Source organism: Elgaria multicarinata, chromosome 9 (assembly GCF_023053635.1).
Source record: "Elgaria multicarinata webbii isolate HBS135686 ecotype San Diego chromosome 9, rElgMul1.1.pri, whole genome shotgun sequence".
NCBI classification, from domain to species: Eukaryota; Metazoa; Chordata; class Lepidosauria; order Squamata; family Anguidae; genus Elgaria; species Elgaria multicarinata.
The window spans coordinates 86,229,344-86,255,693 of record NC_086179.1 but is presented as its reverse complement, the minus strand read 5'-3'; the positions used below and the strand labels follow the sequence as shown (position 1 = coordinate 86,255,693).

General features: G+C 42.7%; 2 protein-coding genes across 3 annotated transcripts in view; one reads left to right on the top strand and one right to left on the bottom strand.

Annotated features, from left to right (window-relative positions):
* CDC123 (cell division cycle 123) overlaps positions 1 to 26,350 on the bottom strand; it is a 535,395-nt gene that overhangs the window by 34,903 nt on the left and 474,142 nt on the right. The window contains exons 1-3 of one of the 2 annotated variants that reach the window (XM_063134256.1): positions 2,553 to 2,639; positions 1,666 to 1,786; positions 215 to 286 (exon numbers count right to left, since the gene is read on the bottom strand). In XM_063134256.1, the coding sequence (XP_062990326.1) occupies positions 215 to 286; positions 1,666 to 1,739 (146 nt within the window). In that variant the 5' untranslated portion in view covers positions 1,740 to 1,786; positions 2,553 to 2,639. Of the gene's footprint in view, positions 1 to 214; positions 287 to 1,665; positions 1,787 to 2,552; positions 2,640 to 26,350 lie in introns of those variants that run through there. The other variant, XM_063134258.1, reaches the window with a different exon arrangement.
* NUDT5 (nudix hydrolase 5) lies at positions 3,830 to 24,593 on the top strand. Its single transcript, XM_063134242.1, has 10 exons — positions 3,830 to 3,946; positions 8,897 to 9,005; positions 12,945 to 13,012; positions 14,867 to 14,919; positions 17,347 to 17,454; positions 18,559 to 18,654; positions 18,950 to 19,051; positions 20,600 to 20,608; positions 23,206 to 23,259; positions 24,251 to 24,593. Exons 2-10 carry the CDS (start codon positions 8,943 to 8,945, stop codon positions 24,358 to 24,360), a joined length of 663 nt encoding a protein of 220 aa, XP_062990312.1. The 5' UTR covers positions 3,830 to 3,946; positions 8,897 to 8,942; the 3' UTR covers positions 24,361 to 24,593.

The following is a 26,350-nucleotide window of genomic DNA, read 5'->3' as shown; positions in this document are numbered from 1 at the left end:
AAAGAATAGCTGGAGAAACACTATTCTAGATCTGTTTAAATACTAAACAGATTACAAACATTCTATTCTGGCTTTAAAACAATGCCCGTCATGGGAGATGGGAGAGAGAAATTGGGTGCCCCCACTTCTTTGGAGTGGGAGAGAAAGGCCAGAGCAATCCATTCAGACTTGTCTTGAAAATACATGTATAACTTTAAACAACAGATACTCTTACCTGCCTGACACTACCAGTGTCCCATCATCCAGCAAGTAGTCTTTTACATTCTGTGGCAGCGGAAGAATGATACTGAATGGGGTGGAAAAATCCTTTAGGATAACATATACGTCTGAAGATACAGAAAACATGCTACTCATCTCTATGCTGCACGCAGCTATTTGTTGTCAGTGTGATTCAGTAATGCTAACCATACCAGCTTAACATATTTTAAAGGATTATTATTATTATTATTATTATTATTATTAATTTATATAGCACCATCAATGTACATTGTGCTGGGAAGGGGGAACTTCCTTTGGATCCAAGAATGAAAATAAAATTTAAAAGGCAGTGAAATGAGGGAGGGAGCAATGAAGAGAGCACTTACTCAAGAAGCAAAACACACATTGCCATTATATTTAGTATTTTGTCTTCAAACTTGAAGCAGAATTTCTTTCTCATATTTTGTTAACGTCAATATTTAAATGAAGACACAAAATGCATACTAGATTTCCCAGTCCCGTGAATTCTTGAGCCTAATAACTCCTAAAGGGCTGGCAATGCAACCATTTACTTTCTCCTACATCAACTTCCTCATCTAAATGTCTGCTGTCAAGAGGCTCGCTCAGTTTATTTCTTCTCCAGGTGATGAGCAGCTCTTCCCTTCCCTACACTCTTGTTTGGACAAACACCATATAGGAGATCACAAATAAGGCCAGCAACTATTTCTGTAATCGCAGTGGTTGGTATAATGTTCCCTAGCTATTCCTGGTGCTCTTGTAGACCATATTAATGATTGCCCAAATCTCATGACAAAAGGGCAAGAAATGTATTCTAGGGACTTGCCGCTGGTAGTATTTAGAGATCAGACAACATCGGAAGATGATGAGACTCAAGGTATGAAAAATAGAAATTTTAAGACTTATACCAGTGCAGATTTGCTTATGTGCACCATGGCTAGTGGACCTCCAGACGTTGTTGGAATTAAACTCCCATGAATCCCATATGGTCAATAGTCCAAGATAAAGGAAATTGTTGGACTACAATATCTGGAGGAACAGAGGTTCTCCAACTCTGCACTAAGCAGTATGCTTCTTTTGCATAACTTTATTCTTAGAAAGGCATCACTTCTTCATGTTGATGCAAACAGAAAGGCTGTAAGCCTGTTCATGAAAACTTAAATTGCCCTGTGCGATGTTCCATAAGAAAAGCATTAGCAGACAATACTATAGGACGACGCAACCTAAATAATGGGTCCTATTTGGGTGAGATCCTTGAGTAGAGGTCTTCTCCATCTATGTAGAAGCTCACATTAAATGAAACATATTCTGTTCTAATTATTATTCAAAGGTCTCAAAGCTTGAATGGCTAGATGGAGAAACAGCAAGAAGAAAAACCAAATATCTCCCATTCTTTGCTCCCAAGCACTTAATTCAAGAAATACCTTGCCTCAATGGATTGGCTCTCACCTGCGGATGGTCTGGCTCTTGAAATGAGGGTACCAGAGGGAGAACTGACAGTTTAACACCTGTTCCTTCTTCATACTCCTGCACTTCCCCACCCTTTGCTGTGCAGGGCAGGATGCCAGATCTGAAGGAAAGGAGGTAATATAATTCCCAAGGTATCCAAAAATAGGCGGAGAGAGAGAGAGAGAGAGTGAGGGAAAGGCAACAAGGGAAAACAGATTTTTTAAAAACGGGAAAGATACCATATCATGATAGACTCAGCACCTGTCAAACCAGTGGGAAATATAGTAATGCACCCTTCTCCAGACATGTTGGGCCTACAACTCCCATAATCCCTGATCACAGGCCATTCTGGCTGGGACTGATGTGAGTTGTAGTCCAACACACCTAGTGGGCACCAGATTGCCTCACCCCTAATCTGATATAAATAACAACGTTACCACAAGGCAGTACCACATTCCATGACTGCGGGTGGGGGATTCCTCGTAATTAATCAGTACAAAAATAATAATCTCCCTCTCACTTGAATAACCAATTAAGATTATATAAGAATATTATTATATAAAGATGCAATCCTAAACATGTGTAGGGGGAATAAAGTCCTACAACTCCCAACATCTCCCCAGCCCGCCATGCTGGGAATGGAAGGATATATATTTTCCCTGTAGTATTGCACCCTAAAAGCTTTGCATCGCATTCCTACAGCGGTCTACTCCGAGGTAAGACCTGGAGTGGCGCAAATTTCCGTGTTCCACAAGCCACTTCGTCGGATGCTTTTCCAGTCTTAACGAGATAGGCTATTTATACATTAAAAGTGAAGCACTATGTGAACACTAGTTATGAATCACACTATTATTATCACTTTATATACTATCAACAGACGTACAGACCTTCCCTTCTGCTCTTATTAGTCTCAAGCTCTCTGTTTCTTAACAGCGGCTCCCTCTTGACGGCCACATTGTCTTACTCCAGTCCTGACCACCGTAGTGACTGACAAACCAATCAACAGCGAAGGCGGGACAACATACTTTACTCTGATTGGGCCAGGAACTTACAAGCGTCTCGGTGGTCTAATTAAAGATAGAGTGGGCGGTACCACCCGCCCTCACGCCTTCCGCTCATGTGGGGGGCGGAGAGAGAGAAAGGCCAATCACCATAAGGCTGATCAAGAAAGCTAACTCTGATTGGACCAGCTCTACTACGAGCATGTCTCTGACCCAATCAATGGCGCCTATTGGAAAAACTAGGGGTAAGGAGCACCGTTTTCTGCTTCTGTCAACATAGACATAAGAAAATATAAACAAACATGGAGACGGAGCTTTTAGCTTTATTTAGACCTTTTTTTTTTTGCCCCATGCTGGAAACGGGAGCTGCTCATAGAAAGCAATCGAGAGAGCAGAATGTTGGCTAAGCTGCGATTGGATCCATCCAAAAGCAAAAAAAGTAGCAGCAAAGACAACAGTTTTATGCTCTAACTCAGATCTCATTAGTTTTTATACATTTAATGCCGCCGTGCCAAAGAAAATATAATTATTTGCAATATTGCATGTTGGGGGAGGGGGGGCTGACAACCAGCCCTGCAATGCAGCCCACTATGGCACGTTAGAGGTATTAATGGTATGCGCATTTTGCACGTTTTTGTGGTTATTTATTTATTTATTTATTACATTTTTATATCGCCCAATAGCCGAAGCTCTCTGGGCGGTTCACAAAAAATTTAAAAAACTACGAAGGACATAATAAAACAACCAAGAATCTAAAAACACAACTACAAAATACAGTATAAAAAGCGCAACCAGGATAAAACCACGCAGCAGAAACTGATATATGGTTATATAGTTTTTAAAAGTTTTATCTTATGTGAACCGTCCAGAGAGCTTCGGCTACGGGGCGGTAGACAAATGCAATAAATAAATATTTTTTCTGCGGACAGCGCTCACTTCCGCCCAAGGGGAGACCAAAAGCGACTTTCGAGAGGAATCCCAAAGTTTGGTGTTGTGTGAGCCGACCAATCAGATCTCCCGTTACATCGTCCCAATTAAAGGATCAAAAGACAGCGGGGAGACACCCCGAATGTCCCGCAATGCGCATGCGTCACCTCCATCGGCCCTCCTGGTGAGTGACGTAAGTCCTGGGGCTCTGCGAAGCGAGTCAACGGTCCCTCCCCATCAGAGCCGCAGCTCCGCGTCTGTCTGTCAGCCGGCGTTCCGTGCCTCGCTCGCGCTACCTCCAGCCAATCAGCGGGGCGTGAAGGAACGGCGCTCTGCCCCCGCTTGGAAGTCAGGTGAGCGCGAGGGCGAGTTTGCAAGCAGTCAGAAAGGGCCACGCGGATGCCCACGGGGTGGGGGGAAATCTCGCGCGTTCTGCCAAACGGTTCCGTGGGGCTTGGCCCCTTTTCCCAAGGAAGGGTCAAGGAGGGACTCCTATTTAATCCACAGAGGCCCATTCAGAAGACACCTTAAACCATGGCTTCAACCACAGTGGATAAGCCAGAAAGCCAGGCTGTGTTCAGAAGACACCTCAAACCATGGCTTTAACCACGGTGGATAAGCCAGAAAGCCAGGCTGTGTTCAGAAGACACCTTTAACCACGGTGGTTAAGCCACAAAGCCAGGCTGTGTTCAGAAGACACCTTAAACCACAGTTTTAACCATTGTGAATAAGGCTTTCTGCTTTATTCACCATGGTTAAAGCCATGGTTTAATGTGTCTTCTGAACACAGCCTGGCTTTCTGGCTTAACCGCCGTGGTTAAAGCCATGGTTTCAGGTGTCTTCTGAACGGGCCCAGTGTATAGGTCTAAATTTTGGTGTCGCAGTCTAGGCTACTGAGAAGTAATCCTGAAAGAAAAGAGCGCCCTTAAGCAACTGCAGAGTTATATTTATATTTTAAAGGGGCAATCCTATGCATGTTTAGCCAGAAAACTAGCTGGAAAATGTTGGGAGTTGTAGGGTTTTTTTCTGTCTAAATTTATTTATTACATTTCTATACCGCCCCATTGCCGAAGCTCTCTGGGTGGTTTGCAAAGTTTAAAACATTGAACATTAAAAACCATAAAAACAGAAAATATCTGTTTAAAACAACTATTCTGGGGTTAGATAAAAATTCAACATGTGCTGTTAAATGCCTGGGAGAAAAGTCTTGACCTGGTGCTGAAAAGATAACAATGTTGGAGCCAGGTGAGCCTTGTTGGGGAGATCACTCCATAATTGGGGGGGGGGGCACCACTGAAAAGGCCCTCTCCCTTGTCATTCTCCGAGCTTCCCTCAGAGTAGGCACCCGGAGGAGGACCTTAGATGTTGAGCATAGTGTACAGGTAGATTTATGTTGGGAGAGACGTCCCGTCAGGTATTGTGGTCCCAAGCCATGTAAGGCTTTATAGGTTAAAACCAGCACCTTAAAATATGAACAGGATTGCATCTTGAAATTATACAAACGTTTCATCATAAGATTCCAGGCTGGTTTGCACGTTTAAGACCACAAACAACACAAAAATTCAACCATAACACTGCAATTAAAGCCATGGAAAGTCCAGATCAAAATGTTGTTCCTAGAGGTTTTAAAAGCTTGGGAAAACAAAAAGCCCTTCACTCAATAACTTAAATCTTACTGGTACTTTGTTCAGTTTCAAGCAGCAGGCAGTTTGCTCCATCAGATCTATCCATGAGTAAGTACACCTGCCCATGCAGTTGGTGTCAGCATCTGCCACTGATTCTCTACCTTGGGCACCCCTTTTAAAAAGTTTCACAGCACTTTAATTTTCCCTCTAGCCCCAAATTAGTGCTGTTCTAAAGCACTGTGGGAAATTCCAGTTTTAGAATGCTTTTGCCACCAGATAAGCCCACGAAAGGGCACCTCGTCCAGGTTAACCTGCCTTGTGAAGGGTTCCCACCTGTAAACACAGCCTAGACATAATTTTAAATAAAAATAAATAAAACTGGAGTTGGCTCTGCTGGTGTGTCAGTTTACATAGCACACCCTGAGTGTGCTTACTCATAAGTAATTGTTCCATTTATCTTCGTGAATACAAACTGCACAACTGCAGAGAGCAGAGGACAAGCAGAGATAACTCGCCTCAAGGCCGGCCCAAGACATTTTGCTGCCTGAGCCAAAAGACAAGATGGCTTTCCTTTCCATTCGACATACTGAAGCTGACTGGATTGGCAATTGAATCTTACTTCAAACTTGGTAACCAAATAGCACACCCAAGAGGCGACAGACTAGTTTACGGGTGCAAGACATACAGACGTGGTAGAGAGATTCTCCAAGAGAAGGGCCATGGCTGGGGGGTTTAGGAAGAAAGCCGGGGGCCTCCCCGCAACACCTACCACCTGAAGCAATTGCCTCACTCTGCCTAATGGTTGGGCTGGTCCTGACTTGCCCCTCCTGTACCTGGAAAGGAGCTGTTCCAAAAATAGCCTTCATATCCCCAGGTCTGCCCTACCGAAAATATGTTGACATGCAGCTATTTGCTTTATACGTTGCACAAGGCCTTAGGACATCTTCCTATACTATCCTCCTTGGGCTGGACCCAGACTATGTTGAAACCAAAAGGGACAATTTAGTCATGACTAGCTTAAGTTAGTCGTCGTTAATTTGTCCCACTGGTTTCAGTGGGATGAAGGTGCGACTTATTTAAGGAACAATCCTATGCATGTTTAGACAGAAAAATGACCTACAGCTCCTATGCTAGCTGGGGAATGCTAGGAGTTAGACTCCATGCATAGGATTGCGCCCGAGTCTGGATCATAACAGCCCATTGAAATCAAAAGGAGTTGCAGGTCCTGTTTGAGGGAAGTTTGCTTTCTCAGCAGAATTTTATAGTGGGGTGTTTCTTTGCAGCATTAGTGATCCTGGGATGGTAAACTATCTGGATACATGTTTTAATCCCAATATTGATTTCTCAACAGCACATTCAAACGCCACTTGTTATCAGCTGTGACAAGATGGTGGGATCAAATGGTGTGTGTGTCTGTGTGTTTAGAGAAAATACTACTTTAATATGTAATAGCATCAACAGTGTGCTAAGTATGTGCCATTAAATAACATGCATACAATATAAATCTGGGTATTGTTGACAGTCTTGATAAAATCAGAATTTTAAAACAATATTGATTTTTTGGGGAAAATAGTGGTTTGATACCTATTTAGTAACTGGATCCAGAATTTCATGTGATTGGGGTCAGGGATGTTGAAAACTTCAGCAGGAACGTACTTTGCACCTGGTCATTAGACTGTACGCAGTACAAGAGGGCAATCTGACCCTTGCACTTATGTCTCATCTGCTGCTTTTAAAAACTGCTTTACAGTAACAATGCACTTTGTGTAGAGCGTTTAAAATTTCTGTTCCACAGTGGTACAATGTTGTCAATTTTGAACTTCTTTTGACCATGGTGGCTCTTGATGTTCTTTCTAGTATATGATACTTTTGACAGTATCGACTTTATTTTGCCAATTTGAAGCCGTTCGTTGTTACAATATGGTCTATAAACTATTCAGGTACTATGATAAGAGTTAAATCAATCCATAAAGTTAAAACAATCCATAAAGAATAACTCTGCATTGCCCAGGTGTGTTGAAATGCTAAACATTTCCTTTAATCTGTTAATCTCTTAGTATTACTCTTTGGAAACATATCACTTAGAATATTCTATGTTGAAGGGGATGAGTTTAAAAGGACTACAGTGAAAGAAATCTTAAAGCTAAATAAAATGTGGTTTAAATTTAAATAATTTTCCTGGTTCTAGGGCTATTACTTAATACATTTAAATAATGCCCCTGAAACCAGGAAAACATGCTCCCCACCCCTCCCCTTTGTAGCTGGTGCAGAAACCACGCTGGCTACCTCTCCGCACTCAGAAAACAGAGTGAGGAGATGGGGAAAAGGGGGCAAGGTGGGGAGGAGACCGGGGTGGCCACCTTACGCCATTTCCTTTGGCTGCCCCAGTCTTCTTCTGTCCCCCTCCAAGGCCCTGCTGCTAGACAGGTGATTTCACCCATCTAGCAGAAATGCAGGGCAGTTGAAGCACAGAGCAACTGCTCTCCTCCCGCTCTGCATTGGATAGTCAACAGCCTCCAATGGATTGTGCCCTTAATCAATTAAATCTGCCTAGCTATGCATTTAAAATGGTTTTGGAAACAAAAGCAGACTGCGTTAGCATATCACAGTATGTGCATGAGCAGAAAGAAGTCCACTCAAAGTGCTGGCCCCCTATTCTTCTCCTTCATAGCTGGGAGGAGGAATGAACCAGAATTCAATTTTGCTTTAATTCAGCCAATTTCTGGTTTGTTCCATGTAAACTGGGAGTCATGGTTTAAAATAGAAACATAGGAAGCTGCCTTATACCGAGTCAGACCATTGGTCCATTTAGCGTACTATTGTCAACACTGATTCACAGCATCTCTCCAGGGTTTCAGGTAAGATCTAGCCCTACCTGGAGATATTGGGGATTGAACCTAGGACGTTCTAAATGCAAAGGTTGTACTCTACCACTGAGCTATAGCCCCTTCCCCAAAACAAACCCTAGTTTGTTAAACTAATGTGACTAAACAATTCTGAGTTGTTGGCTTGTTTAGCAATTGACTGAAGTTTATTTTTAATCATGGTTGCTGGTTCTTATAATAACAAGCCAGGTATTGGGCAAAGCAAGACCAAATCCTGGTTTATTCTTCCTCCCATCTGCACTGGAGGAGGAGTCAGTGCTGCTTTCTGCTCAAGCACATGCCTTAATGTTATGTATCAACCTGTGTTTTTCATAATGCAGGTTTAACAGCAGGCACCATCTTGAAAGAGGCATTCTCCCTACACAAGAGGCATTGGGGTACTTTTCTAGGTTGGCACCTTCCATCAATAGTATTTGTAACAATTTTTTAATATAAATCCTCTTAATTAGGGAAGCACCTTTTTAAGTCAATGTTTGTTTTTTAATTCATTTAATAAATTTTGCAGTCCTGCTTTTTAATAATTATTGCCTGGATTATCCTATGATCTCATTTATGGCAACATCGTATCAAACATTCCATTGAGATAAAGGCAGAATGTTGTCTGAAGATAACACTTTGGGCATTCATCGCCCAATTCCATTTGGCAATCTCCAGTCAACCTGCATATTACTCGCCTGATGTGGGGGCTACATTCTGTGTTAACATTTGCCACAGGGATGATTTGTTAATTTAGAATGAAAAGGATGAATAGACTGACTTGATCCTGAAGACAAATATTGACTCTGGTTTGTAGAAAGGTGGACTTTGTGCTCGAGGTGACAGATCCAACATCCCTGAAAATGGAAAAAGAAGCATCTGTTGAAGCTCCGAAAGCCAGCCAGGAATCTATCATTAAAGAAGAGGTATGCTGTGTTTTTAGTTATTTTTTGGCATGATATTTCAGAGGAACTTGTTATTGTGCTTAAATATTAGGCTATGTAGCAGTAGGGCATTTTCTTGTTCTTTGCAGTGCAGTGTTTCCAACTGTGAAAATAGCACATTCATATGATTTAGCAAGCCTACGATTCAGAAATCTTGAAAGTCCTACATTTTGTCAGGATATGAGTTCTGATGCTGGAGGTTATTCTGTGCAATCTCTCAAGAACTTGGAAGTCATGAGATAGTTTGGGGGAAAGAAGCATAGGCATTATTCTGGTCACAATCTAACATAGTTAAGCACTTCACAAGGCAGTAATCCAAAATGCACTAGGAGAAAGCCCATTGGAACATAATGTGACTCACGTCGAAGTAAACGTGCTCATGATTGCATTGCGTGTCCCTCTGAAATCAGTGAAACTGATTTGCTTTTCGCTAAAGCCGGGATTGCACTGAAGACATTGTTACATTAACCACACAATCCTATGCATACATAGTCAGAAGTCTCATTGAGTTCCAGTGGGGTAAAGGAGCGCCCTCTAAGTGAGTTATGGAAGTCAGTGATCACATTTCTGTTGACTCCCAAGGATCATGGAGAGGGTCTAACTAAGGGATATTCTGTAGTATTCCACTTTTTCTCCATGGAGCTGATAAATGATGATGTGCTGGACAAGATGGGGCTGCATCAATGTGCATCAATCCCATGTTCATTGGATGGACTTGTTGTCAATCTATGATGCTGTTGATGCTCCTGCTCAATCTTTTAATTGGCGTTCATGGCCTCTTCTTTGCACATTGCACTTCTTGTCTCTGCTGTCGTGGAATGGTTGGTGGTCCACATAATGTCCAGTTTACTTACCTTTTCACCTAAATCAGCCTTTCACTGCTATGACAAACCTACTGTGACTAGTTGGGGTAATGATTTGCCATTTGTGTCACAACACTGCAGGGCGGGGGGCATAATCTCTGGTCCTTTATATCTTCTGTGTAACATTTCAGATAATTGCGCAATCGTCACTGGTGGTGCTTGGAGTGGCAACATTTAAAAAATATGTCCAATGTCATCTGCCCACATTTGGGCTGCAAAATGTATACATCCCATTATGTGTGAATACAGCAGAAGGGGAATTTTAGTCAGGTTTCCTCCCTTACTGATTAAGTAGATAATCTAAAGCAATTTAAAATGAAGCCCAGTTTCTCCAAATGAACCTATAAGGACTGCTGTTGAATTCTTGCAGTGCAATCCTATGCATGTTTACTTGGAAGCAGGTCCCATTGTGATCAGTGGGGCTTACTCCCAGGCAAGTGTACATAGCTTTAAGTTCCTACTTGCTTGCTTTTTCCTCTTTGCCTCTCTCTCTTTATTTCTGCTGTTCCTTACTGTGTTATTGTTTTCTCCTTTTCTCTCTTTATAGCTGGAATTTCTCCTCCTAAAGTCATGAATGAGTGCTGTGGCTGAATGGTTTTCTTCCATTCTCTGGCCAGGTTTGCTCTGTTGATAAATAATTAGTGTGACGTCCTTGGGCTCTTGCACAAGGCCCTAGTCCCTGGGGTCATTAGGTAAGCCAGAGTATTCAGGTGTCTAGCATCCCTGTCTGTCCACTGAGTCCTGACTCGCTATAAGCTTATCCAAAGTAAACCACTGCCACCACCTACTGAATTTAAGGAGAGTAGACTGTAAGCCTGAGGGCAGGGACTGTCTTTTTTTTCTAAGTGTAAGCCGCTCCGAGAGCCTTTTTTGGCTGAGGAGCGGGGTATAAATATGATAAATAAATAAATAAATAAATAAATAAATAAATAGTTGGACTCTCCTTAAATATGCCTGACAGTGCAGATAAAGGCAAGAATGTAGGTTGATTATACTGGAATTCACCCAGAGCAGAACACCTCAAGTATTTGAACCAACTACAGTATTTATTTAACAACCAGAAATATGCAGTCATTCAATAAGGAACAGGAAATTTCTACCTAATGAATGGATCCAACCTATCTGACTCCGCCTTTCTACCGGCTGGCTTGACCACCAATCTCTTTTCCTGGTTCTGGTCAACTGACTCCTCCAACTGTCGCTCCTCACCTGTCACTCGCTCTGGCGCCACCCACCATTCTACCTCACTCTCCGGTCATTTTCCTTCTCTTATTCATTCTTCTGTTACAATTGGTCACAAATTAAAGCCCTCCTCTCCAACAAGAGCATGAGAACTGTCTTGCTGGCAGTGGCAACTCCAGGTTCTCGAGGGTCCTTGGGCAAGACATCCTTAGTGGTGGAGGGGGCCTCTCTCATGAGTCTGCCTTCTCTTTCTCATCATTGTTACCATTTGCTTGCTTGACAGGCAAACAGCCAGTGAGCAAGGGCATGTCTAGACAGGGCGATATCCTGGGGATCGTCCCTGTGCATCCACATGATACACAGGGCATCCCTGGAGCAGGGATGATCCCTCCCTTTCCCTAGGATATTGCCCTACCCTTCAATTTAGATTTTTCTCACAGTTTCAGGATGATCCTGAGACCGCGGGACATGTGGCCTGCTGTTGTGGTATTGTCCTGGCTCCTCACAAGTAAACGCGAGGACTCAGGCACGGAGCTCCTCAGGAGCTCTGTGCCTATAGGGGGTGGGGGGAGCGTGAGGGTGGGTTTTTTTAATTTACAGTTTGCGCAGGAGCGCACCTGCACTCCTCTCCAATTTAAACAAAATGGCGGCTGCGACGTCCTCTTCCTCCTGGGATGTCGCGCGCTGCATGTAGACAAGGACGATCTCACGATCATAAAATCGCGGCATCTACTGTGCCACCATCGTTCTCAGGGCCAAAGCAAGAAGCAAGTGAACAAGGAGGTTGCAACAGCGAGGAGAACGAGCAAGTCCAGGGAGGCCCTGTTGGAGTGTGAGCCCTCAGAAGGGGCCCCGTTGCCATGGCGGCCCTGCTTGCTGGATCGAACCAAAGGTGCATCTAGTCCACCACTTTTTCCAACAGCGGCCAGACAGGTTCCCCTTGAAAGCTCCCAAGCAGGGCATGAAGGCGATGGTCACCCTCCACTCCATTAGTTCGTAGAGTCTGGTATACAATCAGCAAAATAATAATAAAATAAAAAAATAAGGAATAATAGTAATACAATAATAATATTCTGGGGCCTGACAGTCTGGAAGGGTCTGCTGCCATTCACAGTGAGGTGTGGATGAGCTGGTTTATTTCTGGTCTGTGTCGGTTTCTCTTGTATATAGTCCTAAGTCCGTTCTGTGGACCAAATGACATTCTCCCCATCCCTGTTTGCATAGATGCTCCATTTTAATCACTGAGTGAATTAATAGCAGAGCTCTCTTGAAATTTGGTTTCTTACCATTTCCCCTTTATTAAGGCACACCTTCCTTTGAGGGAGAGAGTAAGTCCATTTCATAGTGAGTAATTCTGTATTTAGGCTCAAACCTATCACTTTCACTCGCCTTGGGTAAAATTCCACCGCAGTCCCCGTAGAAAACAATTCCGCTGTAAAACCGCCAGTGCTACCCTTCAAAATGTTTATTCTAAATGTTGTAAATTCAACCTTTTAAAGAAAATAATAATCCTCATACTCCATGTTTGTAAAGATCCCTGTTTAGGTCATATGATCCTCTTCCATGGGTGCATAAACAAATTGTAGAAGGCTCTCTTTACTCTGAACTTTTATGTGCCAATGTTCATGGCAAGTACTTCTCCATTTATATAATGATGCATAAATATTTTGGCAATGTCTATCATTTTGGCAAGTGCAACAGAATTATCGTCATTCATCTATCGATAAAATTCTGCCCCCGCTTCAGTTAAAGAGAATGTTGCTGATGGCTTCAGCTTTCCATACCAGCTATAGTAATGCAAATGGTAAAGTTTTCTTTGTTGTTGTTGTTGTTCAAACAATTTTTCGTTGTTTAATTCATGGTTCTCCACTTTTAGACCATCACAGAAAGAAAATGGGTGAGGCTTCAGCAGACCACTTACCGTGATCCTACGGGTAAAACAAGGTAAACAAACATTTTCTCTGAGTCACTCCATGACCTAGAAGTTTTCTGCTAAATCAGTGGTTTCAAACTATGTTCTGAGGAATACTAGGGATTTTGAGGGGTTCCTCAATAAGATCAATAATGGTGGGTAAATTCCCCTGAAAGACACCTTACTCAACTCTACTTATCTGGGGTCATCCCATGAAACTGATTGGTGGGAGATCCAGGACAAATAAAAGGAAATCTTCTTCACACAGAACATAGTTAAATTATGGAACTCACTACCACAAGATGTAGTAATGGCCACCAATTTAGATGGCTTTAAAAGGGGGTTGAATAAATTCCTAGAGGAGAAGGCTATCAATGGCTACTAGCCCTGATGGTTATGTGCTACCTCCAGTATCCGAGGCAGTAAGCCTGTGTGTGCACTAGTTGCTCAGAAACATGGGTGGGAGGGTGCTGTTGTACCATGTCCTCCTTTGCTGGTCCCTGTTCGACATCTGGTTGGCCACTGTGTGAGCAGAGTGATGGACTAGATGGACCCTTGGTCTGATCCAGCATCAGGGCACTTCTTATGTTCTTATGTCCTTATCCCCCTTCCAATGCAGATCCACAGGAGAGTGTTAATTGTGTTCTAATATGTACACTTGATCCATGCAGGGCAGTAATGGAATATGATAGGCTGGACCTGTACTCTGCAGGGACTGACCCTGGACCCTTAAATGATATCTCAGAATACCCTGCTGGAGGTTGCACAGCCCAACACTTAATAAAACATGATTTATTAAGCCAGGAATATCTGCCTTTATATCTGTCTTTATTTTCTTCCTCATACTCAACTGCATGCATACTGCAGTTTCACTAGAACACAGGAAAAAACACACAGAATGTGACATTTGCCCTAGAAATCAGCTTCCAAAAATTATTGGCTTTCATTTAAAAATAATAATAAAAGAAGCGTTTATTAAGCTAAGATATGCATGAGCTTTTTGCCCATGCAGAAAGCCTCTTTGCTATTCCCCTTCACTACTCCTTTTATGAAGAGCCACAATTATTATTTATTTACTTATTACATTTGTATACCGCCCCATAGCTGAGGCTCTCTGGGCGGTTTACATAATTAGACCAAGAACTCTATAATTAACCACAGTTTCCTATTTTGTCCAAACTGGGGAAAACCGTTATCATCAGCTTTGGAACAAGCTAGAAATCAGGATATGAAACCACAGTCTGAAGTTGGGAACCATAGTTTCCTGGTTCAGATGAATCAGGAAACTATGGCTTATTCAGAACTTCCTGGTTTAATCATGATGCTTGGTAAAGGGAGGACTGAAGGGATTGTGGGCCAGACAAAAGGCTTGTGCACATCTCTGCTTTGTAAGCCAAGATATTATTCAAATCAGCGCCTAGTTTTCTCCTGTATGTTTGCATTACTGTTTCATTTTTGGCATTGCTGAGTAAGATTTCTAGTGGTCAGAGGGTAGGACTTATGTCCTGAAGCTTCTTCCTTCTACTTCTCATGACTGAAAGCAGAATAAACTCTGCAAAACTGGGGGAAATGCACCATTAGGCAAAACAAGAGGCCGTGTATATCTGCCTGGTTTACATAATTTGTACAAATTGTATAATTCTGCATTTATCGTCACACAATTTGGGGTGGGCATGGTGCATACGTTTCTTTTAGCACAGTGTATAAACCTTCACTCAGTTTTGCTTATGCTTTTGAGTTTTATTGTTATCAAGTAGAAATTATTTCAGAGAAGCTGGCAGAAATTCTGTACTTAAGCTGCCTCATTTAACAAAATTAACAAGGAACTCTTTTTTGTAATTAACCCATTTACTGTTATCGTCTTCCCATCCCTTCAATTTTCATAGAGTGTGGGAATCTGTAAAGCGTACTACCAGAAAAGAGGGAGTTTCTGCTGATGGTAAGCAAATCTCTTCTTTATGAGTGTCAAAAAACTTCAGTCGCCAATGAATGCCGTGTCTCTGAAATGCGATTGTCTAATAAACTGGGCCATACACGAGAGGGTGAGCTGAGATACACCATTGTCTGTGACTGTCAGTGTTCACCTGTGAATGTCAACATCCACCAGACTTCAGGCATTTATGCTGTAATGTATACATTTTCTAGTTATTGAAATGATTTGAATTATGATAATGGTCCCCTTTCTCACATGGTAGCTAGCTACAGTGGTCCATAAAGGAGAGCAGTAGTATGTGTCAACACAGCCACCTTCAACTCTGCTGAGAAGCCTACTCCATCAGGCTCTGTCTTGCTGTGGCTGAATGAGACTCAATGTTAGGGCAAGTTATGGGGCCATCGAAAAGGCAAGGCATGAAAGTAGACAAATGGTCAAGCGCAAAATGTTCAGTCTAGTATGGGATCAGAGTAAGGCAGGAGTGATCAAGATATAAGCAGTGATCCAAACACAGGATTGCCTGGCAAGTAGATGGTTTCTAGAAGAGAGGTTTGAAGTACAGTCAAGGTCACACACAAATAAGCAGCCATATACAATATGCAGTCCAAGAAACACAGTCAAGCAGGAATCCTGAGGGTCACTAGCACAGAAGTTCAATCACAAGACTAGGTCAGGAAAAACAAGATATAAGGCACTACTCAACAATTTTATTGCAGTCAATACACCGTTCCAGCAAAAGTTACATACAAAAGGACTGAGTGTACATTTAGCTATTAAAAAGACAAGTAATCATAGAGGATCTAATAGAAATGGCCAAGTTCAAAAACTTGGCCGCTTGCTCAGCAATTGACTTGTCTGAGTTCCGAAGTAATCGGGACATTAGGAATTCAGTTGGGTGACCAGGAAAAGATTGTAAAATGGAGTTCAGAGGATCATTCCTAACCCCTTGATAAAATCTACAGAACAGTAACACATGTGAGACGGTTTCCACCTCGGTATTTTTACAGGGACAGCATCTGTTGAGCAGTGGGATTTTATTGTGTCTGCCATCTAAAAGTTTAGAGGGAAGGACGTTAAGTCTGGCGAGTGAGAATGCTCTCCTGTATTTGGGAATTGTTAGGATATAAGGCACTAGAGCGGGCAGAACGGTATGGTTCCAGCAGTGGCTAGCCTGAAACTGAAGGCTTGTATAGACAGAGCTTTTAGAGCCCCAACCAGGACTCAGTTTCAGTGCACTATAAGTTCTCTGGCAAAGGAGGAGGAGGAGGAGGCCCTTATGCCTGAGGAGTCCTTTCCTCCTGCGGAGTCTTCCTTCCTTCCGTAATTTTCTAATGGGCTGCCTCTTGAGGTGACGACACTCCCAGGGGCTAGGTGGTAACCCAGCCTCCTCCTCCGAGGCAGAGCTCCCCTCCTTGGCATTGTCTGTCTCTCTGTGGGGATGTGGGGGTCAGAAGAGGATTCCTCCAGTGAGGCCATGCCTGCCCCCCCCCCCATTCCATTAACCGTCACCTCATAATAACAATTCCCTGAGGCTGTGCAGAGGAAGAGAAGGGAAATTAAGCTATTTCACTGGCTTTGCTGAAAGACCAGCCATTTTTGGCTTCTCATCTCTTTGACTTACTTGCTTTCTAGCTGGTCATTTGAGGGTGCAATCCTATGCATGTCTAGACAGCAAAAAGTCCTACAACTGGCTGGCTGGTGAATGCTGGGAGTTCTAGGATTTTTTGCTGTCTCAAGAACTATAATTTTAAGAACTGGTGTCTGAGTTTTCTTCCCCCCTTCTTCTCTTCCTATCTTTCTTCTCCTTTTCTCTTTTATACTGTAAGGCGAAGGGCAAAACTATGGACTTTGGCTGAAGGGCAGGGTAAAAATCCTTCAAATAAATAAGCAGCTGGCCAAACCAGCATCCATTGTGAACTGAGGGTGTACCTTAGAACATGTCCCAGAATCATTGGCCACACTTGAGTTCCAGATTGGTGCAGAAAGTGCTCCCTGAAAGCAGAAAGTTAGAAAAATCACTGCTCTAAGCTGAGAGTGTGTGTGGTGTAGTAGTTAGAGCACTGGACTAAAACCATGGAGATCCAGAATCAAATCCTTACTTATTCTGGAGATTCAGTGGCTGTTATTTGGCCACTCACTCACCACACACACACACACACACACACACACACACACACACTCACTCTTTCTCTGTCTCTCAGACTAAAGTACCACACAGGGTTGTTCTGAGGATAAAATGTGTAGGTGGGGGAGAACCTTGTAAACCAGCCTGAGCTCCAAGGAATAAGGGTGGGATAAAACCATGATTAAATTTTAAAAATCACATGAGGACACAGGCAAATAAGTTGTCATCTCTTTTGAGTGAGTGATCTTCCCCGGTTTCAGTGCTGTCTTGTGACCATGTTTTTGCAAACCTCTTCTCTATGTTGGCAGGTGTTGCTGTTATCCCTGTGTTACAAAGAACTCTCCACTATGACTGTGTTGTCCTAGTAAAACAATTTAGGCCTCCCATGGGAGTCTACTGCTTGGAATTCCCTGCTGGTAGGTGGTTCATCTTAACTTGTTTTTGCTTGTCAGCTTTTAACGTGAGGCTCTTGCTGTTTCGTGCAATGAATGGACACTCAGAGGTGCCCTCCTCCAAATCCCTCAGGAAGAATTCTCTCAATGGCATTTTGCACCCTGCACATTTGGCTATTCCTGAATTTTATCCGAAAGAGGGCCTCATAATGGAGGAATAGTGGCACAAGTGACTACTTTGCCCTACATAGCTGCATGTTCATGTACTTCTCTGGAGATCATGTATCATGTCCTACAATTCCAAGCCTCAGCTCAGCATGTATTAGGATGGATGGAAACAGCTATTTCTGCTGTCCCAACAGAGCTCAGAGAGGTACATGCTCCCCCTTTGACCTTAATTGCTGTTCACAAACATGAAGATAGAAGCCGGGGGGTGGGGTGAAGGGAGAGAGGGGATTTTGAAAAATCAGTGTTTTATTTATTAAGAGATTATGAACGCAAACGGTAGACAATGCCAAATTTGATTCAGTTCTCTTTTCCAAAAGATTATACAGCTGTATGCTATCAACTGGAGGAAAACAGGAACAGGTTTTCAAAACAAAACTTCGGGTTTGGATTTACCTAATGGACACAGATCAGGACAGGAGAATTATCCAGTCCTTGGGTTTTACTAGATGGTATTGGGGCTTTAAAAAAAGATGCTAGAAGCCCATCCCCCTACCTTCAGATCCTGACATTTTTTCCTTTGAAGCAAACCTTCACTGACCAATGGCTATTTAGATGGAAAGTATGCTAAGTTGCTGACTATATAGCGATTATGTATTTGTGGAGCCTTATAACTAGAGAACATTGTCCATTACATGTTGTTTTGTGAGTTGTATTGATCTCCAACAAAATACTAGTATTGCTATCTGATAATGACCCCTATGTTACTGAACAGGTGGCCTTGTTTGCAATTGCAGCTAAGAAAATTAGAGCAGAGTTCTTATATTTTATCTCTGTCAACTGTAAAGGTGATGATCTATCTCTGTTTTAACTTTTTGTAATAACCTATGGTTTATAGAAATAAACGTGTGTGTGTGTGTGTGTGTATCTGACTGTAGCTCAAATGCACTATTTACATCGCAGGACTAATTGACAGCAATGAAACCCCAGAAAGTGCTGCTCTACGTGAGCTGGAGGAAGAAACAGGATACAAAGGGGATATCCTTGAATGCTCTCCAGGTAGCTTCTGCATTTTGTCTTCACTATGTAACAGGGAAGGAAAATAATGGTTCTAACTCCCTTTGGACTGTCAAAAGCGTAAATCCTCCCATCAACTGTGGGGAAAATAAAGTGAGGGAGAGACCCATGTATGCCACTGTGAACTCCTGGGAAGGAAAGGTGGGTTGTACCTGTAATAAATATTGGTGTAGAATTGTGTCTATGGTTGGGTGAGGGACAAAGAGGATTTGTTTTAAGTTTCTTTCCATGGCCGTGTTACTTGAAATAATTGAAAGATGATGATACCTTTCTGTAGCTTTGTGCTTGGATCCTGGACTGACAAACTGTGCATCACACATTGCAACAGTCACCATTAATGGAGATATTCCTGTCAATCTGAAGCCCAGACAAAAGCCTGGTGAGTCCATTGCTTGATAACGAGGCATGTATGAGAAATGCATTTGTTTGTTTTTTATCAGGTTTTAGCCAGTTCGCCTATCCCGGACCGACACTGACTCTAACACAATCTGCGCCTTTCCAAGCTTCCAATATGATTTGTGGGGGTGGGGGGAACCCCAAAATGTGTTTGATGGCATGCGTACATTTGAGAAACGTGCATAAAAACGTGCACTTTTTAAAAATGCACCCAAACACACCTTAATCAATGGGAGAAGAATGCTTACAATTCAAAGATACCACAATCAATGTGTACATTTGAAAAATATGCACAAAAACACTCACACGTTTTTTACATGAAAAGGGAAAAAAAGCTCACAATTTGATGCAGACACAAGACAGGACGAGCTTCAAGATGGAATTTGAAGAACTTTGACAAGCTCACGTTTTGCTTGTACGACCATCCCTATTAATAACATCGTATCTCTCGTTGCAAAACAACATTTTCAAGGTCAAGGCCTCCTTAGTGTCCAATGACTTTCCATTGGTCTTAGCGCATGTTTTTCAGGACCAAATGTAATTACTATAGACTCATATTGACATAATTGGAAAATACAGGAGAGACTCCCGAATTGCCAGAAACTAGGAGCCATTCTAACCATTACAGGGTGTGAGGTGGTAGCATGTTTGTAAACTATACCGTTACAGGAGACAAGTGAGGTGAGTGCAGTGTGTTGTGTGTGTCTATATGACTGCTGCCCCAAATAAAAAGCGCCCTGAATATCGCACATTAGTACATTAAGTTACATTAAACCTTTCATTCTGATAAGTTGTGGTACTATATATGCAGTGAGCTTTTTATGTAGGGAATTGTTAAAAAATGTGACTCCCAACTCCTGCAGACGGACGTTGTGAGTCCAGAACTTTACCGCCTCTTGTCACATTGCAAACACACAAGGCAATAAACGAAACCCAGCTGTGGTTCTTGGACAGCCTGGGAGCTTCAGGCCCCCCAAGTTCAAGAAAGTGCAATAGAAATGAAGATCCCCCCTCCTCCCCCCTCGTTGTCATGCCCATGTGCTGGTCTTGGCATATCCTGGGGGTGGAGAACTCAGGCAGTGCATTCTGGGATGGAAGGGAGCAGCTCCTTCCCTCTTTATTGTTTACTACAACTTATTAGATTGTAAGCCTATGCGGCAGGGTCTTGCTATTTACTGTGTTATCTGTACAGCACCATGTACATTGATGGTGCTATATAAATAAATAATAATAATAATAATAATAGGGGCCTTTGAGGGGAAGAGTTGGGGCGGAGGGTTGTTCCAATCCAGGGGTGTTGAACCTCTTTGAACTTGATGGTGGAATTCAATTGCGGAGAAGCTCTGGAGGCGGGGAATTCCAGTCCTGGGCGGAGTCAAAGTCAAAAGGGTCGTGGCCAAAACACCAGCATATTGTAGCTCAAAGCTCTTACTGCCAGACTTACAGAATTGGGGCGGGGGTATACTGCACACAGGCCAGGAAACCACCAACATCTAACTTCCATTGTGTTTGTTCTTTCTTTCTTATACAGAAGAAGGAGGTATGTTGTACACTTAAGTTCATTAAGGCTGGGATCACAGATAAGTATGCTAGATTTCTTTCAGAATGTCCACGTGTGCTTTTAGCTCACTTAAATTCGTTTGTCTTTCTGGGTCTTCTAAATTTCAGGATGCTTCAGTAACACACTGAGGAGTGTATGGGTAGTACCCAATATTAGTCGTACATCAAGGCTAACTGAAAACACATTCTTTCAATAGGTGTACTCTAACATTGGATGCTACCCTATGTGACGGGGTGAAGAATTCAAAAGAATGCAGTCTTTACTGCTGTTTCCAGAGAGACCTAGGATGGTCCACAGGAAAGGGATCCAAGAATCTGTTCCCACTTTAATCCTTACTTTAATTCCCTAAAAAAGAAAAAGGAGGGGGAGAACAGGAAGAACTGAGTGAAAGGAAAACAGCATTTGGCATTTGCACTGTGCTGCAAATGCCAAATGCTTGCAGCCACAGGGGTCCATACATTTTGGCTGGCCTTAGCAGCTGACCAAAATTTGTGCTCATCAATGCTCCTCTTGGCTGTGATAGCATGCCTGGGTTTGAAGGCACCGGGATCACCACTGAAGCTTCAAGTAATTGCAGGAGCAAGTTCTTGCTCTCTTCCCAATTGTGATGGGTGGAGCTTGTCATGCTGAGATTCCAAGAGTCCCCCTAATGCTGAGGTCATGATTTGGGAGATCCTTGGCTCAGAAGAAGAGCGGGGGAATCTCCAGGACATTGCAGTGACTTTGCAGAGCTTTGCTGCTTTCGAAGCCTTTCTGAACTCTGGACAAACGAGGCAGATCCCTTGCCCTTCCTCCAAGCCTGGGCCCATATTTCTTGCAGCTAGATTTGAAACTAGGAAGAGGATTTCCATGGTAGCATTTGCAACAGGTGAAATTCAACAGATTTCAACTGCAGTACTTGGAACCACCTTCTAAACTACGGGGCAGGGAGAGGAGGCCTCACTGCTGAATTGCCCAAGGGAAATCAACCTCGTCTCCTGTTGCAAGCCTAGAGGCAATCTAGGTATTGAGAAAGTGACAGCTGTGGGCAACCAAATTTGCTGACAGTCCACTTTAGGGCATGGCAGCCTCCAGAAAAGGTATTTGCTGGGTTCTAAACCATGTGATAAAAGAACCATCTTCTAGTTGAACTAGCATAGTCCTTCATGACAGTTAGTAAACCAAGCTGGCTGCTGTCTACCTCTAGTCGCGAGAGGGCCTACAGGTTTTTGCAGAACTGGCCATGAGTTGAGCAAGTCGGCACATTGTGAACCGCCCAGAGAGCTTCGGCTATTGGGCGGTATGGAAATGTAATAAATAAATAAAATAAATAAATAAATAAGGCCTCGGCTAGTCAACTCGTTTCCATTCTGGGTTTTTAAATATGTGAAACTGTTTTTTTTTAATCTGCTTTAGACTAAAAGAGAGACTTTCTGCAATAACCTGGCATCAGTCGTCTATACTCTGATAACCTCCAAGTTAGATTACTGAAGTGAGCTCTACACGGGACTGTTTTTGAAGACAGAGGAGGGCAACCAGGATGATCAGGGGTCTAGAAACAAAGCCCTATGAAGAGAGACTGAAAGAATTGGGCATGTTTAGCCTGGAGAAAAGAAGATTGAGGGGAGACTTGATAGCACTCTTCAAATACTTAAAAGGTTGTCACACAGAACAGGGCCAGGATCTCTTCTCGATCATCCTAGAGTGCAGGACACGGACTAATGGGCTCAAGTTACAGGAAGCCAGATTCTGGCTGAACATCAGGAAAAACTTCCTGACTGTTAGAGCAGTACAACAATGAAACCAGTTACCTAGGGAGTTTGTGGGCTCTCCCACACTAGAAGCCTTCAAGAGGCAGCTGGACAGCCATCTGTCAGGGATGCTTTAGGGTGGATTCCTGCATTGAGCAGGAGGTTGGACTCGATGGCCTTATAGGCCCCTTCCAACTCTACTGTTCTATGATTCTACAGTTCAGAAACTGCAGCTTGTCCAAAATGTGGTCAGATTGATAATGGGGACCAAGTCTGGACATAAAACATGATTCTGGCCTGCTTGCACTGGCTGCCTTTTTGTTTCCGAGCCCGATTCAAGGTGCTGGTTTCGACCTATAGAGCCTTACACAACTCAGGGCCACAATACCTGATGGAGCGTCTCTCCAGGCATGAACCTACCTATATACTATGCTCCTCACCCAAGGCCTTTCCCCAGATGCCTTCAAGGAAAGCTTAGAAGGTGGCAACAAAGTTGAGACCCTTCTCAGATTGTGGAATGATCTCCCCAGTGAGGCCTGCCTTCCCACCAGCATTATTATCTTTTCAACACCAGGTTAAGATCTTCCTCTACTCTCAGGCATTTGGAAACATTTGATAAGCGTGCTGTTGTTGTTTTAATCAGGTCCTGGGGTTTCTTGTTGTTAAAATTTGTGTGTGTTGTCTGTTTCTATGTAAATAGTGTTTATATTATGGACATTATTTTTGCAGTTTTTAATCTTTGTAAACTGCCCAGGGAACTGTGATTATTGGGTGGTATAGAAATACGATGAATATACCACAACTTTATGTAACATCGATTTTTTCTTTATTTTTTCCCTTCCTTAGAATTTGTAGAAGTCGTTACACTACCAAAGAACGACTTATTGCAGAGAATTGAAGGTAAGCGCAGTCACTGATGAAAACCTTCATTTAAAAAAAAAAAACGTTGTCAGGGTTCACAAATAGTCACTTCTGAAGGGCTTTTCTGAAAGTAATTTTTGATATGGTATTCCAGGGAATAAAGATTTACCAACAGGAGACCTATTTAGACTGTAATTGTATACCCTTTTAGCTTGGATTAAACCCCAGTGAACTCAGCGGAATATAGTTCAGAGTAGAAATGTACATGTATGTTTCTTTTATTTAAAATGATTTTAGGCTGCCTTTCTGAAGCCTAAAATGACATCCTTCTATGCTTTCAGGAGTTATATGGCCCTGACTCACAAATCTTGGCCATGAAGTAAAGGCTTGCCATACTTCTAAGGATGTTTTAATCAGAGTGTGTTGAACCTCCCTCAGCCCGAGGGCCAAAATTCATTCCAGAGAGGCTCTTGGGGGCATGGCATATTATAACGATAGGTGTGGCAAATTACCAGCTTATTGTAGCGTAAAGCTCTTGCCACCAATACCTAACTAGTCCTTAGGAGAGGCATTTCAACCTTTTAGAATAGGGAACGAATTCTGCAAAACCCAGGAAACCCCCAAATGATTTGTGATCGGGGGGGAAAGCAAATGGAACCAGGGGAAGGTGGCATAACCATATGGAGAACTGGGTCTGGCCCCGGGGCCTGAGGTTCAAATGCTCTATGGTGTGGGAAGTAGCCACGGCAGCACAGCGGGACCACAGCGAGGTGCAACCCCAGCCAGGGAGGCTCACATGCATTCTAGGAGAGCATTTGTCAGCACACAGATGCACTCTTGGGCATCTGCCATATGCAGAAGGCGCCTTTAATTCAAACCAAACTTTCAAATGACACAATACAGTCGTTTCAACGCTATTGAGCACATATAGGAGCTTCCACAAGATGCACGCACCTTGTATTCTTTGAAGTGTTAGGATTAGGCCAGGCCAGCCTTTAAAAAATGTGTATTTCCCCACCCCACCCCACAGAACTGGTGGCAGAAGAGCATCTCATCGTGGACGCAAAGCTGTATGCTTACGCCCTGGCACTGCGGCATGCAACAGATAAACCATTCCAAGTGCCATTCATGAAATTCTAAGACTGCGTCATACTTAATTCTTTGAAAGGATTTTCCTGTATTGAGTTAAAAGGTCAGCAGAGTAATGTTCAATGAGTTGGACATTAACAGTGAGCCTTTTTCGACTTGTTAGTAGCAATCTTGCCTCGAATAATGTAACTGACCTGTTTATAGAATATACAATTTCTCTTAATTAATCTTCTGTATCTGATTGACTGGAATGTCTGAAGAAAAATAAATCCATGTCTTACTGCCATCTGTCAATGTCAAATTCTTCCTCTCCACTCTTGGAGATTCAAAGCCTGAGCCCTGGGATTAGTGTGAGGAGAAAAGGGTGTGGTGGTCAGGACTGACTACTGCAGCTTTTTCATCTTTAAGTTCAGGCCCCGAGATGGAGAAAAGGCAACTCTTTAAATGCATTCCTGAAGCAGTTGCATGTGTTGTGTGTTTCGTTCTGAATTACAAAGGTATTTTCATCTAAGGGTTTCGAAGCGGAGCTACTTCGAAATGAAATGCTTTCAGAACATCAGGGCTATGCACAGAAGTCAGAACTTCTCAATGATATTTGCCTACATTTCTGTCTAGTAGTTTTGAAGTCTGGATTTTTCTTTAAAAAAAAATCACACATACAGATGTTAGGTCTATGGAAGCTACACGTGTCCTATCAAAATTACCACTACAGCGTTTCCTACTAGAATGCTTTCTTACTACATGGTAATTACACTGTTTTTGGAGACTGGGAACTAATTGTCAGTTTAGTTCGGGGATAGGCAATCCAGTGCTTTCTTGACGTTTTGGACTAGTACTCCCATCATCCTTAACCATTGTCCATACTGGCTGGAGCTGATGGGTGTTGTAGTTCAAAACATCTGGAGGTGGCTTATTTATTTATATACTGCCCCATAGCCAAAGCTCTCTGGGCGGTTTGCAAAAGTTAAAAACAGTAAACATTAAAAACACATATACAAAAATGTAAAAGCATAAAAACAGCAATATCATTTAAAACTATTCTGGGGTCAGTTAAAAAAACACCTCCGCATATGTTAACTGCTTGGGAGAAAAGTCTTAACCTGGCGCTGAAAAGATAACAATGTTGGCACCAGGCGAGCCTCATTGGGGAGATCATTCCATAATTGGGGGCTTAATCCTAGCTTAGAGACCGAGCTCTGACCCAGGAATTAAATTCCCTGCTTCAGACTCCCACATCTGCAGTACAGGAACGCTGACCTAACCTTTCAGGGTCTTGGAAGGATTGCCGAGAATATGTGAAGTGCTTTGAACACTCTTAAGCACTGTGGAAGTTAAATATTACGCCAACACTTGAAATCAGTGAGGTTAGGACTGGGGTGAGTACGAAAGTCCAGTTCAAAGAGTGCACACTTTTGGAATTTATTTCCCTTAGTAGTTATTTCACTGAAGAGGCTGACGTACCTTGTCATGCCTTTTGTGTGTCGCTTAGTGGGAACTTGACTAAAAAGCAGGTTTTAAAGGTTTTGCTCTGGCATCCTTTACTTGATCATTTAACAGTTGTAGCTTTTAATAATTGGATCTGGACTGATCAGTTGTACTCATTCATAGTCAAATACCGCACCACTGCCAAGATCCAAGTAATGGCCATTCCCTGGAAATACTGTGCTTCTCGCCATTTATGAAAAAAGCAAAAAAAGTTAACATACGCTTGTTTTTGTTAGCCGACAGGATATCACCTGCAATTGTTCTATGATAAAGTACTCTTATCAAGAACACTATGGCGTATGCATGAGAGGAGGCAACTGCAATTCTAGTAAGATGGCAGTCTGCTCAACTCAGGCTGGGACGCAGCTTTCCAATAAAGACCTTCCCGGTCTACTCTGCAGAGAGAGAGAGATCTTTCCCAACCTGGGATTAAATATGCATGTGCTGTTTAGAGCTATAGTTTCTGCTCCCTTTACTCAAGAGAGCCCACCTATAAGCTCACAATTTCAATTAATCATCCCTATAAGGATGTCCAACCTCTTCCTTTTCTGCGTAT